The following is a 16906-nucleotide window of genomic DNA, read 5'->3' on the forward strand; positions in this document are numbered from 1 at the left end:
TTTCCAGATGAGATCCCGGAATTACCTCCAGTTAGAGAGATAGACTTCAGCATTGAATTGATGCCAGGTACAGTTTCGATTTCTAGAGCCCCATACAGAATGGCACCAATTGAATTGAAAGAATTAAAAGATCAGCTGGAAGATTTACTGGCCAAGGGGTACATCAGACCGAGTGTTTCTCCTTGGGGTGCTCCAGTATTGTTTGTAAGAAAGAAAGACGGTTCGATGAGACTCTACATCGACTATCGGCAACTGAACAAGGCAACGATAAAGAATAAATATCTTTTGCCTCGTATTGATGATTTGTTTGATCAGTTGCAGGGTTCTTCTATATATTTCAAGATCGATTTGAGATCTGGATATCATCAGTTGAGAGTCAGAGATTCTGATATCTCAAAGACAACATTCAGAACCAGGTATGGACACTATGAATTTATTGTCATGCCGTTTGGTCTGACGAATGCTCCAGCTGTATTTATGGGATTGATGAACCGTGTATTCCAGAAATATCTCGATGATTTTGTGATTATTTTCATCAATGATATTTTGATTTATTCAAAGAATATGAGTGAGCATGCTGAGCATCTAAGAACTGTGTTGCGAATTTTAAGAGCTGAGAAATTATATGCTAAACTGTCGAAATGCGAGTTTTGATTAAGACAGGTAGTATTTCTGGGCCATATTATATCCGGAAATGGGATATCTGTGGATCCCAGTAAGGTTGAAGCCGTGATTTCTTGGCCAAGACCGATGTCAGTGCCCGAAATTCGCAGTTTCATGCGTTTAGCGGGATATTACCGTCGTTTTATTAAAGATTTCTCAAGTATTGCTAAACCAATTACTCAGCTGACTCAGAAGAATGCTCCATTTGTTTGGTCTGAAGAATGCGAGACCAGTTTTCTGGAATTGAAAAAGAGATTGACCAGTGCTCCGGTGTTGACTATCCCATCCGGTACTGGTGATTTTGTGGTTTATTGCGACGCCTCTCACAGAAGGTTGGGATGTGTTCTGACGCAGCGAGGGCATGTTATTGCTTATGCCTCAAGACAACTTAAACCACATGAGACCCGTTATCCAATTCATGACCTGGAATTGGCAGCCATTGTCTTTGCATTAAAGATATGGCGACACTATCTTTATGGTGAGAAGTTTGAGATATATTCTGATCATAAGAGTTTGAAATATCTGTTTGCACAGTCTGAATTGAATATGAGACAACGAAGATGGCTTGATTTGCTTAAAGACTTTGATTGTGAAATCAAATACTATCCAGGAAAGTCTAATGCAGCAGCTGATGCACTAAGTCGAAAGGTATGTTCTTTATCCTTGTCGAAGATCGGTGTTTCAAATTTGATAGAAGACTGCTGTTTGTCTGGATTAGCATTTGAAACCGATTATAGACCGTTGAAACTTTATACGGTGCAAGTGGAACCAGAGCTGATCTTAAGAATTAAGGCAGCTCAGAAAGTTGATCAGAATGTACAGAAATCAGTATCGATGATCGGAACAGGACATCGATCGGAATATCAGGTACGTGATAACGTCTTGTATGTAAATAATCGTTTGGTTGTGCCGAATGTTTCAGGTTTGAGACGACAGATATTGTCAGAAGCTCACAACAGTCGATTCAGTATTCATCCTGGTGGCAGAAAGATGTATAATGATTTGAAAAGACAGTTCTGGTGGAAACAAATGAAGACTGACATTGCCGAATTTGTTTCCAAATGTCTGAATTGCCAGCAGGTGAAAGTAGAAAGAAAGAAACCAGGAGGTTTATTACAGAGTTTGTCCATTCCTGAATGGAAATGGGATAACATTTCCATGGATTTTGTGACGCAGCTACCGCGTTCTTCCCGAGGTTGTGATGCGATTTGGGTCGTGATTGACAGATTGACCAAATCCGCATGTTTTATTCCGTACAAGATGACGTACAGATTTGACCAGATGGCAGATATCTATGTCAGAGAAGTGGTCAGATTGCATGGAGTGCCGAAGTCAATTGTATCAGACCGTGATCCTCGATTTACTTCGCACTTCTGGCAGAGTTTGCAGCAGGCTCTCGGTACGAAGTTACATCTGAGTACCGCATATCATCCACAGACCGACGGACAGTCAGAGCGGACTATCCAGACACTGGAGGATATGCTGAGAGCAGTGGTGCTTGATTTTAGCACTAATTGGCAAGATGCATTGCCACTTTGTGAGTTTTCGTACAACAACAGCTATCAGACGAGTATTGAGATGGCACCATTTGAAGCGTTGTATGGAAAGAAGTGTCGATCCCCTCTCTATTGGGATGATATCTCTGAAGTGCCTGAGATTGGACCTGATATGATCAGAGATATGACAGAAAAAGTGAAGCTAATTCAAAAAAAAATGAAGGCAGCACAAGACAGACAGGCCAAATATGCCAATGTTCGACGTAGACCGTTGGTATTTGAGGCAGGAGACCGAGTATTTTTAAAGATTTCACCTTTCAGAGGAGTTGTCAGATTTGGCAAGAAAGGAAAACTGTCTCCACGATATATTGGGCCTTATGAGATTCTCGAAAAGATAGGAGATCGTGCATATCGACTCGCGTTACCGCCTTCATTATCCGGGATACATGATGTCTTTCATGTATCGTTATTAAGGAAATACCTTCCTGATGCTTCACATGCTATTCATCCAGACGAGACCGAACTGGATGAGACGTTGAGCTATGTTGAAAAACCGATTCAGATTATTGATCGTAAAGAAAAACAGCTCAGAACGAAGACCATTCCACTTGTGAAAGTGCAATGGACTCGTCATGGCACTGAAGAAGCAACCTGGGAAACTGAATCAGATATGAAACAAGAATTCCCAGAGTTGTTTCGATAATGTAAATTTTATACAGTTTCTGTATATACTCCCTATTGATATAATTGAATGCCTGTGATTTCGAGGAAGAAATCGTATCTTAGGGGGGGAGAAATGTAATGCCCGAGATTTTATACCGTGTTAAATTACGATTATTGATTTTTAATCGAGATAATTATGAAAGGGCTAACCGAGGCACGAAATGAGATCGCGTGTGAAAATTGATGTGCGAGGACAGTAGCATCAGTGCACATGCGCGACCGGATGCGCGCACATGCGCCAAACAGGCAGAAGACCTCGCGCATATGCGCGGAAGATGTCGCGCATATGCGCGAAGCCTATGCGAGGAACTCCAGAGAGTCTCGCGCATATGCGCGGAGATGAGTCACGCATATGCGCGAGGCGATGTGCAGGATACGCGCGGAGATCGAGTGTCTCGCGCATATGCGCCGATTGGGGTCGCGCATATGCGCGAGACGTGTGCTACAAAGTTTAAGCCACTTGGCTTATTGCATGAATGTGCATATATATATATATACAAACGTTATAATCCTTCAGAAACGGGAAATCGAGAGAAATGCTATCAAAATTTTCCTGGAAGCTTAGAATCGCGATTGTGTAAAATCCGTCCGTTAGATTTTAAATTCGAATTCGGTACTGTGTTCCTATCGACGCAGGCTATAACTGGAAGTAAGTTTTACTACGTTTTGACATGTTTTGAAATTATGATATTGTTGGAATTGAATACATGTCATATATGTTGTTTTTGACATGTAAGACAGTGTAGAATCGAAGTCAGATTAAGAAACGGACTGAATATGGAATTGTTATGAATTTCAGAATGAGATTGACTAGAATTGATATTAGTTTTTGTACGGTGGTTGATTGTAAATGATTGGAATTGGTATAGACTGATTTAGTATTATCAGTATCGCAAGATTGTACGGTTGTACCGTCAGAATTTGATAAAATAGAGATGTTGTGATTTGATTAGAATATTGATACAGAATATTGATATTGTCATTGCCAGATTGAACATTGACTGAATTTGAGTCGAGACTTCGATGGTATCAGAGCGACAGAACGAAAGGTATAAATAAATGTGGATTCGGTATTGCACAACTCGAGTTAGGTTTGACTTGAGTTTCCCAAAATCACATACTTTATTTTATTGCATTGATATTTGCAGATTATCAGATTGATATGTTTAGTCTATTGAATTATAGCAGAGCCAGAGTTTAAGTCTAGGGCAGATCAGCCTAGCTAGGGCAGAACCGCCGAGTCTTTGTCAGAACCGCGTAGACTCTAGACTTACGGTGTATCGATGAGCTTAGATGTAGATCGACGTCTATTGTAGACATTTGATACAACATACCAAATCTAAATTAGATCGGGATCCCTAGGTTAGAAATAAGTTGAGATAAGATAATAAGTCATTGACTTAAATACAGATTCGTATTGGTTCATGTAGTCAGATTGGATACAAGTTTTAATGATTGTTTATGCTTTTATATATGTTTTATATGATTGCATTGATACATTGTTTATACTGGGATATTTATATCTCACCGGAGTTATCCGGCTGTTGTCTTGTCTGTATGTGTGCATGGCAACAGGTGGGACAGGGTCAGGGTCACAGAGGTGAAGTAAGATCGAATTAGAGTGGAGACTACGGACTTGGACTAGAGTTAAGGTTTAAACACTTGTTATATAGTTGTTAAACCTTAGTTGAGACTGATTGTATATAGTGCAAGATTTGTACTTTTAATACTGACGTGTATGTTAAGATGTATGTCATTACGTTCTGCATTTTAAAAAAAAAAAAATTAGACACTGTTTATTATAACTAATTAAATTAGTCCCAATGACGATTAATAAGATGATTAGCGCCCGGGTCCCCACATTATGGGTTTCAATTGTTTTGCTAGCAGGTGTTGCAACTCTTAATGGTTCACTAAGACTTTCATGCTCAAGTTTTAACTTTATAGAAAATCGTCTGGACACGAATGAGTGAGTAGCACCACAATCAAACAAGGCATAAACAGGCATTTCATTGAGTAAAATTGTACCTGCCACCACATCATTGGTGTTATCCGCTTCTTCTTGAGTTATAGTGTACACACGAGCGTTAGTCTTGTTTTCATTTGGTTTATTTGGTCGAGTCCCTTTATCTTTGTTCTCAAGACATTCTTTAATATGTTGTCCCAATTTTCCACATTTGAAGCAAGCTTCCGTATTTCTATAACATTCTCCAATATGATTTTGCCGACAAGTATAACACCAATTTCCTTATTTGTTGACAGCATTTTTAATGGTTCCTGACAGGATCGATTAGGGGGATCATCGTTGAGCTACAATAGCTCGGTTCTTGAAATATTGAACACCGATTAATTAAATTAAGTTTGATTTTCAAACCAAGCAGAAGACACTCGAAATAATCCTTCATAGAAACCGATAAAATATTTTGTAAAGCATTTAGAATATTTGCAAGTTGAATAAGTAAAAATATTTTGGTTGAATCATTTTATCAAACACTTGTATGCAATATTTTGGTATTTGAAGAACACATAAAATGCTTCAACAATGCATCTTTAAAACTATGAAAATGATAACTAAATGCAATAAATAAATAGACACGAATTTGTTTATGGATGTTCGGAGACTTCAAATGCTCCTACGTCACCCCTTCTTCCCCTTGGGAAGGATTCACTAGAAGACTTTGATTTATACAACTCTTTGTACAAACCCACTCAGCTTAGGACTTACACTACTGCCTAACTGAACTCCTAGCTCTCAAGATTGTAGGCAGCACCTCACAATCAGCATATTGTTTAGTGCCTCATATGCAAAGACTACATACACAAGTTTATTGTCTTTGTGCAAGACTCACTCAACTAATCATTGAAGTTCAACTTTCTTGTATATGTGTGAGTTATTGTGTGTGAGGAATTTTCCTTTACAGTGTACATCTCAAATGTATCCTCACACAAGGGCTTGTGCTCTCAACTAGCTGATTTATTCATGTTAACTGCTCATGCTTTGAATCCTCTTCAAAAGCTCTTGTTTGATCTTCAATATGTTGTATTTATAAGCCTCAACAATGATATATACATTAGACACAAGAATATGACCGTTTGGAAAGTCTATGTACTGTTTCTGAGATTGCAACAGTCAAATTCGTCTTGCTGGACAATTTCCCGACTGGTCAACTCTGGTTAATTCAGCTGGTCGTTCAGTTCTACTGGTCAGCAGCTGGTTCAGTTCAGTTGGTCTACTGCTGGTTCAGTTCAGTTCAGCTGGTCAGCAGCTGGTTCAGTTCAGTTCAGTTGATCAACTGCTGGTTCAGTTCAGTTTCAGCTGGTGTGCTGAAATCAGCCTAGCTGATTTCAGTTTGTGCAGAACCAGTAGTTTCATCGTCATTTATCAGCAACTTAAGCTTCGCTTCAGACTTTTACTTCTGAAGATGATTTGTAGATCATCATCTTATCTTTCTAACGCATACAGAATCGCTTAATTTCAATAACTGAGCTGAGAGATATGACCAAAATACCGCAACTGCTCAAACCCAACTGATTGTTGTTTTCGTGCAATCAGTTCCGTAATTCAGCGATCCGTTAGACAATGATAACATCCGATTTTGCCCGACTGACTTGAAATACGACTTGTTTCAAATTGAGTTTTATGATCAATCCAGTTGGCGGATTGTCATTTGGATTATCCAGCTGAGAGATATCTTCAAAACACTGAAGCTCGCCAGAAATTCAGTTTGGCTGAATTCCGTTTCAGTTTGCTTCTTGTATTTGCAACTTCACACTTGAGTAAATATATCAGAAACACAATAACAAATTTTGTTAACATCAAAATCAAGATTGAGAACATGAAATGTTCCAACAATCTCCCCATTTTTGATAATCACAAAACTTGGATAAACAATCAATTCAACTAACATATTTCTCCCGCTTTTTGTGTGAATCGAAAATCATATTTTCATAACATTTTAAGCACAAAATTTTCTCCCCCTCAATATTTAAAAATAATCTCTCCATTAAAATTATAATGAGTTCTCCCCCTATATTTTTGAAATTTTGAAAATTATAAAAGAAGAGAAATAACTAACCAATTTTGTCAATTGCTCATTTTCTGCCGCAACACATATGCTCTACCTTCAACGAATAAATTGATTTTTCTCGGGCATAAGTAGGATGCAAATTTTATACCGCTGTAATCCTATACAAGTCTAGTTTGCAACTCAAAAAGCGGTTTGTCGTTTGGACACTCGAGCAAAGAGATATGTCGTTTTTCCTACAGTCGCTGCAAGCTGCACGAAAATTCAATTTTGCATGTATATGTTTAAAAAATCTGAAATTTTCAAATTTTAAACCTCAAAATCAGTTTCAATGTTCTTTCAAAAACATCCGCTCTGATACCAATTGAAAGGATCGATTAGGGGGATCATCGTTGAGCTACAATAGCTCGGTTCTTGAAATATTGAACACCGATGAATTAAATCGAGTTTGATTTTCAAACCAAGCGGAAGACAGTCGAAATAATCCTTCGTAGAAACCGATTAAATATTTTGTAAAGCATTTAAATTATATGCAAGTTGAATAAGTAAAAATATTTTGATTGAAGCATTTTATCAAACACTTGTATGCAATATTTTGGTATTTGAAGAACACATAAAATGCTTCAACAATGCATCTTTAAAACTATGAAAATGATAACTAAATGCAGTAAATAAATAGACACGAATTTATTTATGGATGTTCGTAGATTTCAAATGCTCCTCCGTCACCCCTTCTTCCCCTTGGGAAGGATTCACTAGAAGACTTTGATTTATACAACTCTTTGTACAAACCCACTCAGCTTAGGACTTACACTACTGCCTAACTGAACTCCTAGCTCTTAAGATTGTAGGCAGTACCTCACAATCAACATATTGTTTAGTGTCTCATATGCAAAGACTACATATACAAGTTTATTGTCTTTGTGCAACACTCACTCAACTAATCATTGAAGTTCAACTCTCTTGTATATGTGTGAGTTATTGTGTGTGAGGAATTTTCCTTTACAGTGTACATCTCAAATGTATCCTCACACAAGGGCTTGTGCTCTCAACTAGCTGATTTCTTAATGCTAACTTCCCATACTTTGAATCCTCTTCAAAAGCTCTTGTTTGATCTTCAATATGTTGTATTTATAAGCCCCAACAATGGTATATACGTTAGACACAAGAATATGACCGTTTGAAAAGTTTCTGTACTGTTTCTGAGATTGCAACAGTCAAATTCGCCTTGCTGGACAATTTCCCGACTGGTAAACTCTGGTTAACTCAGCTGGTCGTTCATTTCAACTGATCAGCAGCTGGCTCAGTTCAGTTCAATTGGACAACTGCTGGTTCAGTTCTGTTCAGCTGGTCAGCAGCTGGTTCAGTTTAGCTGGTCAGCAGCTGATTCAGTTCAGTTCAGTTCAATTGGTCAACTGGTGGTTCAGTTCAGTTTCAGCTGGTGTGCTAAAATCAGTCTAGCTGATTTCTGTTTGTGCAGAATCAGTAGCTTCATAATCATTTATCAGCAACTTAAACTTCGATTCAGACTTTGAATTCTGAAGATGATTTGTAGATCATCGTCTTATCTTTCTAACACATACTGAATCGCTTAATTTCAATAACCGAGCTGAGAGATATGACTAAAATACCGCAACTGCTCAAACCAAACTGATCGCTGTTTTCGTGCAATCAGTTCGGAAATTCAGCGATCAGTTAGACCATGATAACATCCGATTTTGCCTAATTGACGTGAAATAAAATTGTTTCAAATTGAGTTTTCTGATCAATCCAGTTGGCATATTGTCATTTGGATCATCCAGCTGAGAGATATCTTCAAAACACCGAAGCTCGCCAGAAATTCAGTTTGGCTGAATTCCGTTTCAGTTTGCTTCTTGTGTTTGCAACTTCACATTTGAGTAAATATGTTACAAATACAATAACAAGTTTTGTTAACATCAAAATCAAGATTGAAAAAATGAAATGTTCCAACAGTTCCCTTTGAGGGGCCACTTGAATGGTTTGGCCTTTTGAATTTGGGGCCACTCTGAGCAGACGGATTGATGAAGAGTGTCTTGTTTTTGTTTTCCTCTTCACAGCGCTTGATGTATGTTTCTGCATTCATTGCCACTCCCATTAAGTCCACAAAATTACTTGGTCTGAATACAGCCAAAACAGACTGAATTCGGCTGTTCAGCCTTTCTTAAAACGTGCATTTTTAGGGTTTCATCTGACATGATAGTTGGAACATAGGTTCCAAGATAATTGAACTTTGATGTGTACTCCATCATTGTCATGTCTGATGTTTATTTAAATCATTCGAACTCGCTTAACTTTTGCAGACAAAATTCTGCTGGGTTGTATTGCTTCAAAAATTCCTTTATGAAGATTTGCCATGTGATTTGCTCAATCTTATCCAAAGATGGTGATATCGTTTCCCACCACTTGCATGCCCGATCTTCAAGAAATGGTGTCACTACTTAAACTCTAAGTTCTTCAGGTATTTCCAGTAAATGAAGTTGGGCTTCAACATTCTTAAGCCAGATATAACTAACTTCTGTATCAGGGTTCCCATCAAAGGTTGGGACCTGATTTCGTCGGAAGGATTCGTAGTGATACTTAATGCCACAAGGTTGTGGTTCTGGTGGTGGCTGAATGACGTTAGCGTTTGGGTTCACAATTCCTCGTAGTGTTGCAGCTACTATAGTAACTATTGCCATCATATCCTCTTGGCTAAGATTCACCCTCGGTGGTGATGGTGGATTTTCGTTTTGATTGGCGCCACGTGGGATACGGTTGTTTCTGGGTGGTCTTCCCGCCATTTTCTATAAACATATATTTTATTATTTGTTTGTAACAATGCATAATCAAAGAAATGTTTTCATCAATTTTTTAAAATGCATATAATCAGTCTTTTAATAACAAAAATGATTATCATAATTGGCCTAAATACAATCAATGTTTATCATAGGGATCATTCTACTAGTCCAGTATTTCACCATCCCCTACAGCTTCGTCAATTTCTTCTTCCATAAGGTTTCTTCCTTGCTTTTCTTCGAGTTCTCCCATTAGATCTTCCATATTGATCATGTCATTTTGGAATTGATGGATGTGGTGTTCCAAAGAGTGTTGTGATTTGTCAATGTTTCAGCTTCTTCTTGTAGCTGCTGAATTGTGGATTGATTTACGCTCTCATTGACTTCATGCTCTTCGATATGTTCTTCAAGGCGGCGTTGTGTTTTGAGACGACTGTCATCCCGAATTTGGAGCGTTAAAATCTTATCTTGCTCTTCGTCCAACTTTCGTTTGGTGATCTCGTGTTGTCATTTTGATTCTCGATGGTAGGCGGTATAGCGGCTGACGTCTTCTCATAACCTTTTTACTTCTTCACGTTTCTCGTAGGGATCATTATCTATTCATATATTATTTCAATCTAGTTGGTAGTTATCTCTCTCGAGCTTGTCATTTCTTACTTTCAATGTTTCAATTTCTCCTTCTTTTGCTTGGAGTTGTTTTTGGAGTTCGGTTATAATGGTTCGAGGGTCCATATTTGATTTTCTATAAAGGTTAAAAGAGTATTAATTTAATTGATAAATACTCATGCGATAATTTAAGGACAATAACAAAGTTTTTATTTAAAAATAAGTTATTACACTTATTGTTTTTCAAAGCTTAATTTTATTATAATCATAATTCTAATATAGCGTAGTTTATCATGTCTCCATCATCACTATCATCGTCAATCACATCCATAGGTGCTTCATCCCCCTTTTCCATGTTCTCCACCACGAGATGCAAATAATTATTCTGATCCTGGAGCCTATCCATGGCGCTATGAATCTTCAAGATGTATCGTTCTTGCTTGTTAGTGATTTTTTCTTGACGATGACGAGCACGAGTAGCACGGTCTCTCTCGGTCTCAACTCTCGCTAGTAACTCCCGGTTCAAGGTAGCTAGGCACTCTATACGGACTGAGTCGGTAGGGACCAAAAGAAGTTGGCTTTTGGCCAAGTTTAGGTGATGAATGAGTCGCTGCACATCCGTCTGTAGTAGGTTTTTGATCTCTATAAGTTCCTGTTTTTCTTGTTTCTCCCTGGTAAGTTGAGCCTTCAGAGTAGCGATTTCCCTAGCTTGATTGTCAATCGTGAGCTGTCGCATGCGAAGGGCGGCTTGAGAACGAGTTCGTGGAGCAGCCATTTCCTAGAATAAATTGAGGCAAAATTTTAGAACGATATTAAAATAAAGGATAGAAAGGTACAAAATCTGTATTGAAACAAAGTTTTTGTGGAATTTTCTATACTAGGAATTTCAGAATGATTGAAGGAGATAGACTTTGAATTTCGAAGGAAAATTTTGAGACGGCGACATAAGACGTGAATGAATTTGATAGGTGAGTTTACTTCAGATATGAATGCACTAGGATTTTGCTTCGTCAAATTTTTTCAATTAAAATCCCAGCGGGATTATGAACTTGACGGCTCTGATACCACTTAAATGTCACGCCCCGAGACCGAGGCGTCGGTGACATCCGGCATTGTTTATCCATTTTTATGAAAACAATTAATCCTCGTAGTAAATAGCCAAAAACCAGTCTTTTTCATAATAAATATTGTCTTTACAATGATGGGGGCCAGACAGAACACGGTTTTATACCCACTGATGGGGGCCACACATAACTTACAATCGTCGTTCCATGACCAACTCAAATCATAACAGTGAATTACAAAAAATCAGATTTATCAAACAGTTCGTATCAGAATTTTCAAAGGACTCAGGGGAATCAAAGATTATCGAAGACAGAAAGCATAAAACGTACATCGATCGAGATTTTAAAATATATGGTCATCAATTTTTGAAAATAACTAGACACATACAAGTATGTCATGATATTCTTACACAAGTTTTAAAATACAAATAATTACATAACCAAAAACCCACTTACTGTGTTCTCGAAGCTGTGGTTCGAAGCTCGCTTAAACTTGGAGGAATCGTGACCGAACTCGGACAGGAACCTAGCGACAATGTGGACAGCAATTCAAAGTATTGAATGGCTGGAACAACTCTTCCTTCTTCTTCTTTAGTTGCATCGACCGGGAGTTGTTTTGATAGGGAGGGGGCCGAATTTTAAGGGGCTTGTGAGGGATTCTTGGAGTGCAATTTGTGTGAGGCTTAAGGTGATATTTATAGGAAAAAAAAGTGGTTGTTGATCTCCCTCCATTCAGCCAAAATCTTGAAGCCCAATCATGTATATAAATGTGGTCAAAACTCTATCCATGGTCAAAATTTTATCCATCCTCAAGAGACACCTTGGTTTACTAAAGGGACAATTCTTGCACAATAAATTTGTCCAAGCCTCCTAACTCTTCTCTTAGCTACCTTTTTGGTTCTTTAGGACAATAAAGAATGAGCTTTCTTGAGCTAAAATCTTGGGTTCATGAGCTATGGATTTACTCCTCCGGTGGAGACACTTCGATTATTGCGGTTTTTCATAGCATAGATTCCCTTGAGCTAATCCTCGAGCTTTTGAGTTTCTCCCTCGAGCCGTGTTAGCTGAAATTTTAAGTTTATTGTTGAGTTTTATGGTTAAGTTTAAAGTTTTAAGATTCATGTCGAGTTTTATGACTTACATGATTTGCTTCAAAATTCCGAATCCTCACATAGGGTGCCGTGTTCTACAATCTCAAGACTATGGTTCGCCTATAAAGAGTGTTTAGGCCATAGCACGGACCTTCGCACACACTATGCCAACTCAACTATAGCTCCATACGTCCAACAAATCAAGGCGACCTCCACCATATCAAATCTGAATCGAAATGTGGCTCAAGATGCAATGCAATGGTGTAAATCAATATCATCAACTCGATATCATAATAAGCTTATCTCAAGACAACTATCATCAACAAATTACAAGAAATATTCGAGCCATAAAATTTAAAATTTAAAATAAAAATGATATTTTTACGTCGAATATTACCAACCGTAACATACCTTTCAAATATTACGAAAAGAGATCGAAAGGTGTGGTTGAGAAGACCCCCAAAGTCTATTATAATATCAACAAAAATACAATATCAACTAACTTCTTGTTCCATCCAAGATTTCGACCCAAAACAAAGTAAAAATATGATATACCGATAAATAAACCTAGATTCGCTACTAACCAACTTAAAGTAAATAATCTTGAGCCAATTCAAGTAAATACTTCAACCGAATCTGAAAATACAAAAGTCAAGAACTCAGATCATTTATCCAAATAGAGCAGTTTTTGTACACAATTCATAGTTAATTCAGCACTTCTTCAAATCAAGATCCGCAAATTGGATATTCAAGAAAACTCAAAGCCCGACAATTACTCTTCACAAAGTTTTGTAAATATAGTCATTTATCTAGTCGTTCATAACTTGAAACATATAACATAATTCTCACGAATTCTGCATCAGCACATATCTGGCACATTTTAGTATTTTGAGCATAACTTCCTCAATACCTAATGGAATCAAGCCAATCTGGTATCATTTTGAAGACAAGACAATGTTCTATAACTTTTGTTGGAACATAAAATCAAGAACCCCAACCAATTAATCCCAAAATTCGAATAAACAGAACGAATGGACGCAAATCTGCACTAACTCGAAATTCCAGACCAATTTTAGTAAAAACCACATATCTCTTTCATTTCTTCCTATAATTGAGTGATTCAAGACCAAATCGAAGCTAACTCGATGCTCTAAAAGTTTGATGAAGACCTTAGCATCAAAATCCAAATACAACAGTCCCATATACACGAAAATCAGAAGCTACAAAAGCTGTTTTTGCACAGAAACAAGGAACCATGCTCATATCCCTTTTTAATTCAAACCAACACAAATACATCTCCAACATCTTCATATCTCAAATATCAACTCAAATATCAATTCTAGACTTCAGCTCATTTTCAAACTTGAACAAAATTGGGAAATAGTTACCTCATCTTGAAGTCTATTGTGAGAGGATTACAAATCTGCCTTTATTTCATATTTTACTTGAGCAAATCACCCATAAAACAAGGAAGAGATTTCAAAAATGGAAGGAAAAAAAGGATGAGGGTTTCTTACGTGAAGAAGAAGGAGAAATAATGGTGTGGTGGAGGTGGGTTTACCTATTTTTTAATTGTGTAGTCAAAGTGTACACTTTAGTGGTCGAAATCCCCATCCTATCAGGTCCCACAACCGGTGCTTCAGATAAATCATCCCAGTACAGAGGAGATCGACGCTTTCTGTCATATGGTGCTTCATATGTTGATATTCCAATGCTCACTTGATAACTGTTGTTATAAGATAACTCGACAAATGGCAACGAATCCTGCCAACTAATACCAAAATCCATCACTACTTGACAAGTGACATAAATACATTGAACTAAAGCCTCATCACTAGATTTAATATGTTAACTAAAAATACATGCAATGTTGCAACAATATGTTAAAACTAAATGAAAAGGTAATAAACACCTGATAATTGGTCACTAACATCGTTAAAAAATTTCAAAATTTCACAAATAATAATGCATATGTTCCATTGATTCAAAACCAAATAAATATCACGTGTTTGAACATGTTGATGAAAAATACATAATAAATCTTTATATGTAAAAGATGATAATAAAAATTTATTTGTTGAATTTCAATGAGTTAGAATGTCTCGTGCAAACAGTTTAGGTCTCATACCATTTATTTTGCAAAATTTTCCTAATTGTTTCATAACTTGATAATGAATATCGTTCCTAATTGGTTGAATATGCGATGCTAAATTTTTTAATTCATCTTGAACACATAAATTTAAAATATTACATGTGCACCTAATATAAAAAATTTACCACCTAATGACGATTTACATATTTCAATAAGCTCACTAATACTAGAAGTATTTGCAATAACATTATCAAGATAAATTGAAAAAACTTGAGAAGTATGACCATCTTCTTCTAAAATAACAAACATAAGTTGAGAAATATGTTGTGTCATGTGTGTTATGTTAAAATATCTATATGCAATCAAATTTTTTTTAATATTACAAGAACTATCAATCCAATGACATGTAATACTCATAAATGAACAACTTTACCAATGATTACTCTAAAATATTAAAAGACAAAGAAACTTTGTTATTTAAACTAGCAAATTATTTAATTAATTATTTTTTGTTCAACGACTAATTTTTTAAGTGTGTTTTTGAGTGTATTTCATGGGATACATCTAATAGATGGATTTGCACTTGTAGAAAACCAATTTTAAATAGATAATTGATCACTAAAACTAAAATAAAGTTGTTCAACTGCATAAAATTTAGATGTTCTTCTCTAAATTTAGCTCCGGAAAATTTAAAAAGTTGAGAATCGTTAAACGATTGAGAAGAGAATGTCAAAATTTGAGTTTGAGAATGATCAACACCAATTTCCACGGGATAATTTTTCTCGACATGCCGCATTAAAATTCCATAACCACCTCCTTATTGAAATTTGTAAGTTATTGAACAATATTTACATTTGGCTTCCATATCACCGGAGGGAAGCACAAACTTTTCTAAAATTTGGTGAAGATATCAGATGTCGGGCGATGCACCTCTAGAGTTTTACTTTTAGGCGCCATCGGATTCTTCATACTTTCTTGACTTTGATGATGACGTGTTTGTTGATCCTCTTGTTCTCGTTCTTGATGTTCCTTCATCGGAAAAATCAAGATCATAGCTGTAGACATTGAATAAAGGAAAATTGCGATGCTCGAACTTGGGTGGTATGATGTATTTTCCCTTTTCTTTGCCACCCCTACAACTTGATCCGACTCCGATCATTTATGATTTGTATAAATATGAAATTGAAGAAATTATGAAAATAAATTAACAATTGACAACAAATCAATAATCGAGACTTGATATTTTGAGAATCAAAAGAATTGTAAATTAGAGATTGAGACAAAATTGTGTGAAGAAAATGAAGGGGGTGGAGGGTATTTATTAAAGAAAAATCGAAAAACAAAATTGCAATGATCCGCTCGTTGGTCCAGGTCGACTGTTGTGCAACAGCTGTGTCACAATGGCCACAAATCGTGTCCGTTGATTTCAAATACAATAATTTTTCAAAAAATTTATTGTCCGACCCGTACAACCTGGCGGATCACGTGTTTTTTTTCTCATAAACCGTAACCAGGCCTCCTCAGAGCGGTTTCGATAACAGTTTCGTGTCAACAGGTTAACCTAGTCGTTGAACGTGGGCCGCTCCGGTCCGGATCCGGGTCAAAGGGCTTGGAATAGGAACGAAAACGAAAAGTTGACCAAGGTTTTAGATTGGGGTTAGTCAGGGTTTAAGAACAATCCTTTAGATCGGAGCAGCGGAAACTTCACGAGGGGCATGGAGCAAAGCCACCGGGAGCTACGCCGCGGGCACTACCTCGGGGAAATATCAGCCCTCTGTCTTCTAAGCCTCCCTCCTCATCTCTCCTCGAGCCCTTTCCTCCTTGCCGGTTGTTTCCTCAACACTTGCGCTTAGACTTATTCTCACTGTTATCTTTCAAATGGATTCTGATTAACTTATACGATTTCTTTGCTGCAGGAACCGGTTCTCAGATCCTGGTGTATGACCTGGTGGATAGAAAGGTAACAAAGTCGTTTGAAGTCTTCCAAGGAATTCGCGTTCATGGAATCTCGTTGGACCCTGGTCACGAACAGTTGGCGGACTCTAATATCTCTTTTCGAATCGCTATATTTGGGGAAAGGAGTGTGAGAATTTTTAAGTTGCAAATTGGATCAGATAATCCTCGTCAACCATTTCTAAATACGCAGCTTGATTTTGTTCACTCGCTTCCAAAATTTGGTCACTGGGTCTTGGATGTCTGCTTCTTGAAGGTGTGGTTACTTTTACATTCATAAAGGAGGTTTTTTTTTTTTTTTTTTTTTTGTAATCACAAAAGGTTTTAGTTTTCGCATATGGGATTGGCTGGTTCTGATAGTTTTATCAGAATGTAAATTCAACCATATACGATGAAAC

General features: G+C 37.1%; 1 protein-coding gene across 6 annotated transcripts in view; it reads left to right on the forward strand.

Moving 5' to 3' along the window:
• The first annotated feature begins 16160 nt into the window (after positions 1-16160).
• LOC142556499 (uncharacterized) overlaps positions 16161-16906 on the forward strand; it is a 38917-nt gene continuing 38171 nt past the window's right edge. For 5 of the 6 annotated variants that reach the window (XM_075667950.1, XM_075667947.1, XM_075667949.1 and 2 more), the window contains exons 1-2: positions 16162-16382; positions 16472-16764. In XM_075667950.1, the coding sequence (XP_075524065.1) occupies positions 16271-16382; positions 16472-16764 (405 nt within the window). In that variant the 5' untranslated portion in view covers positions 16162-16270. Of the gene's footprint in view, positions 16383-16471; positions 16765-16906 lie in introns of all 6 variants that reach the window. The other variant, XM_075667951.1, reaches the window with a different exon arrangement.

This window comes from Primulina tabacum, chromosome 9 (assembly GCF_025594145.1).
Source record: "Primulina tabacum isolate GXHZ01 chromosome 9, ASM2559414v2, whole genome shotgun sequence".
In the NCBI taxonomy this organism is placed as follows: Eukaryota; Viridiplantae; Streptophyta; class Magnoliopsida; order Lamiales; family Gesneriaceae; genus Primulina; species Primulina tabacum.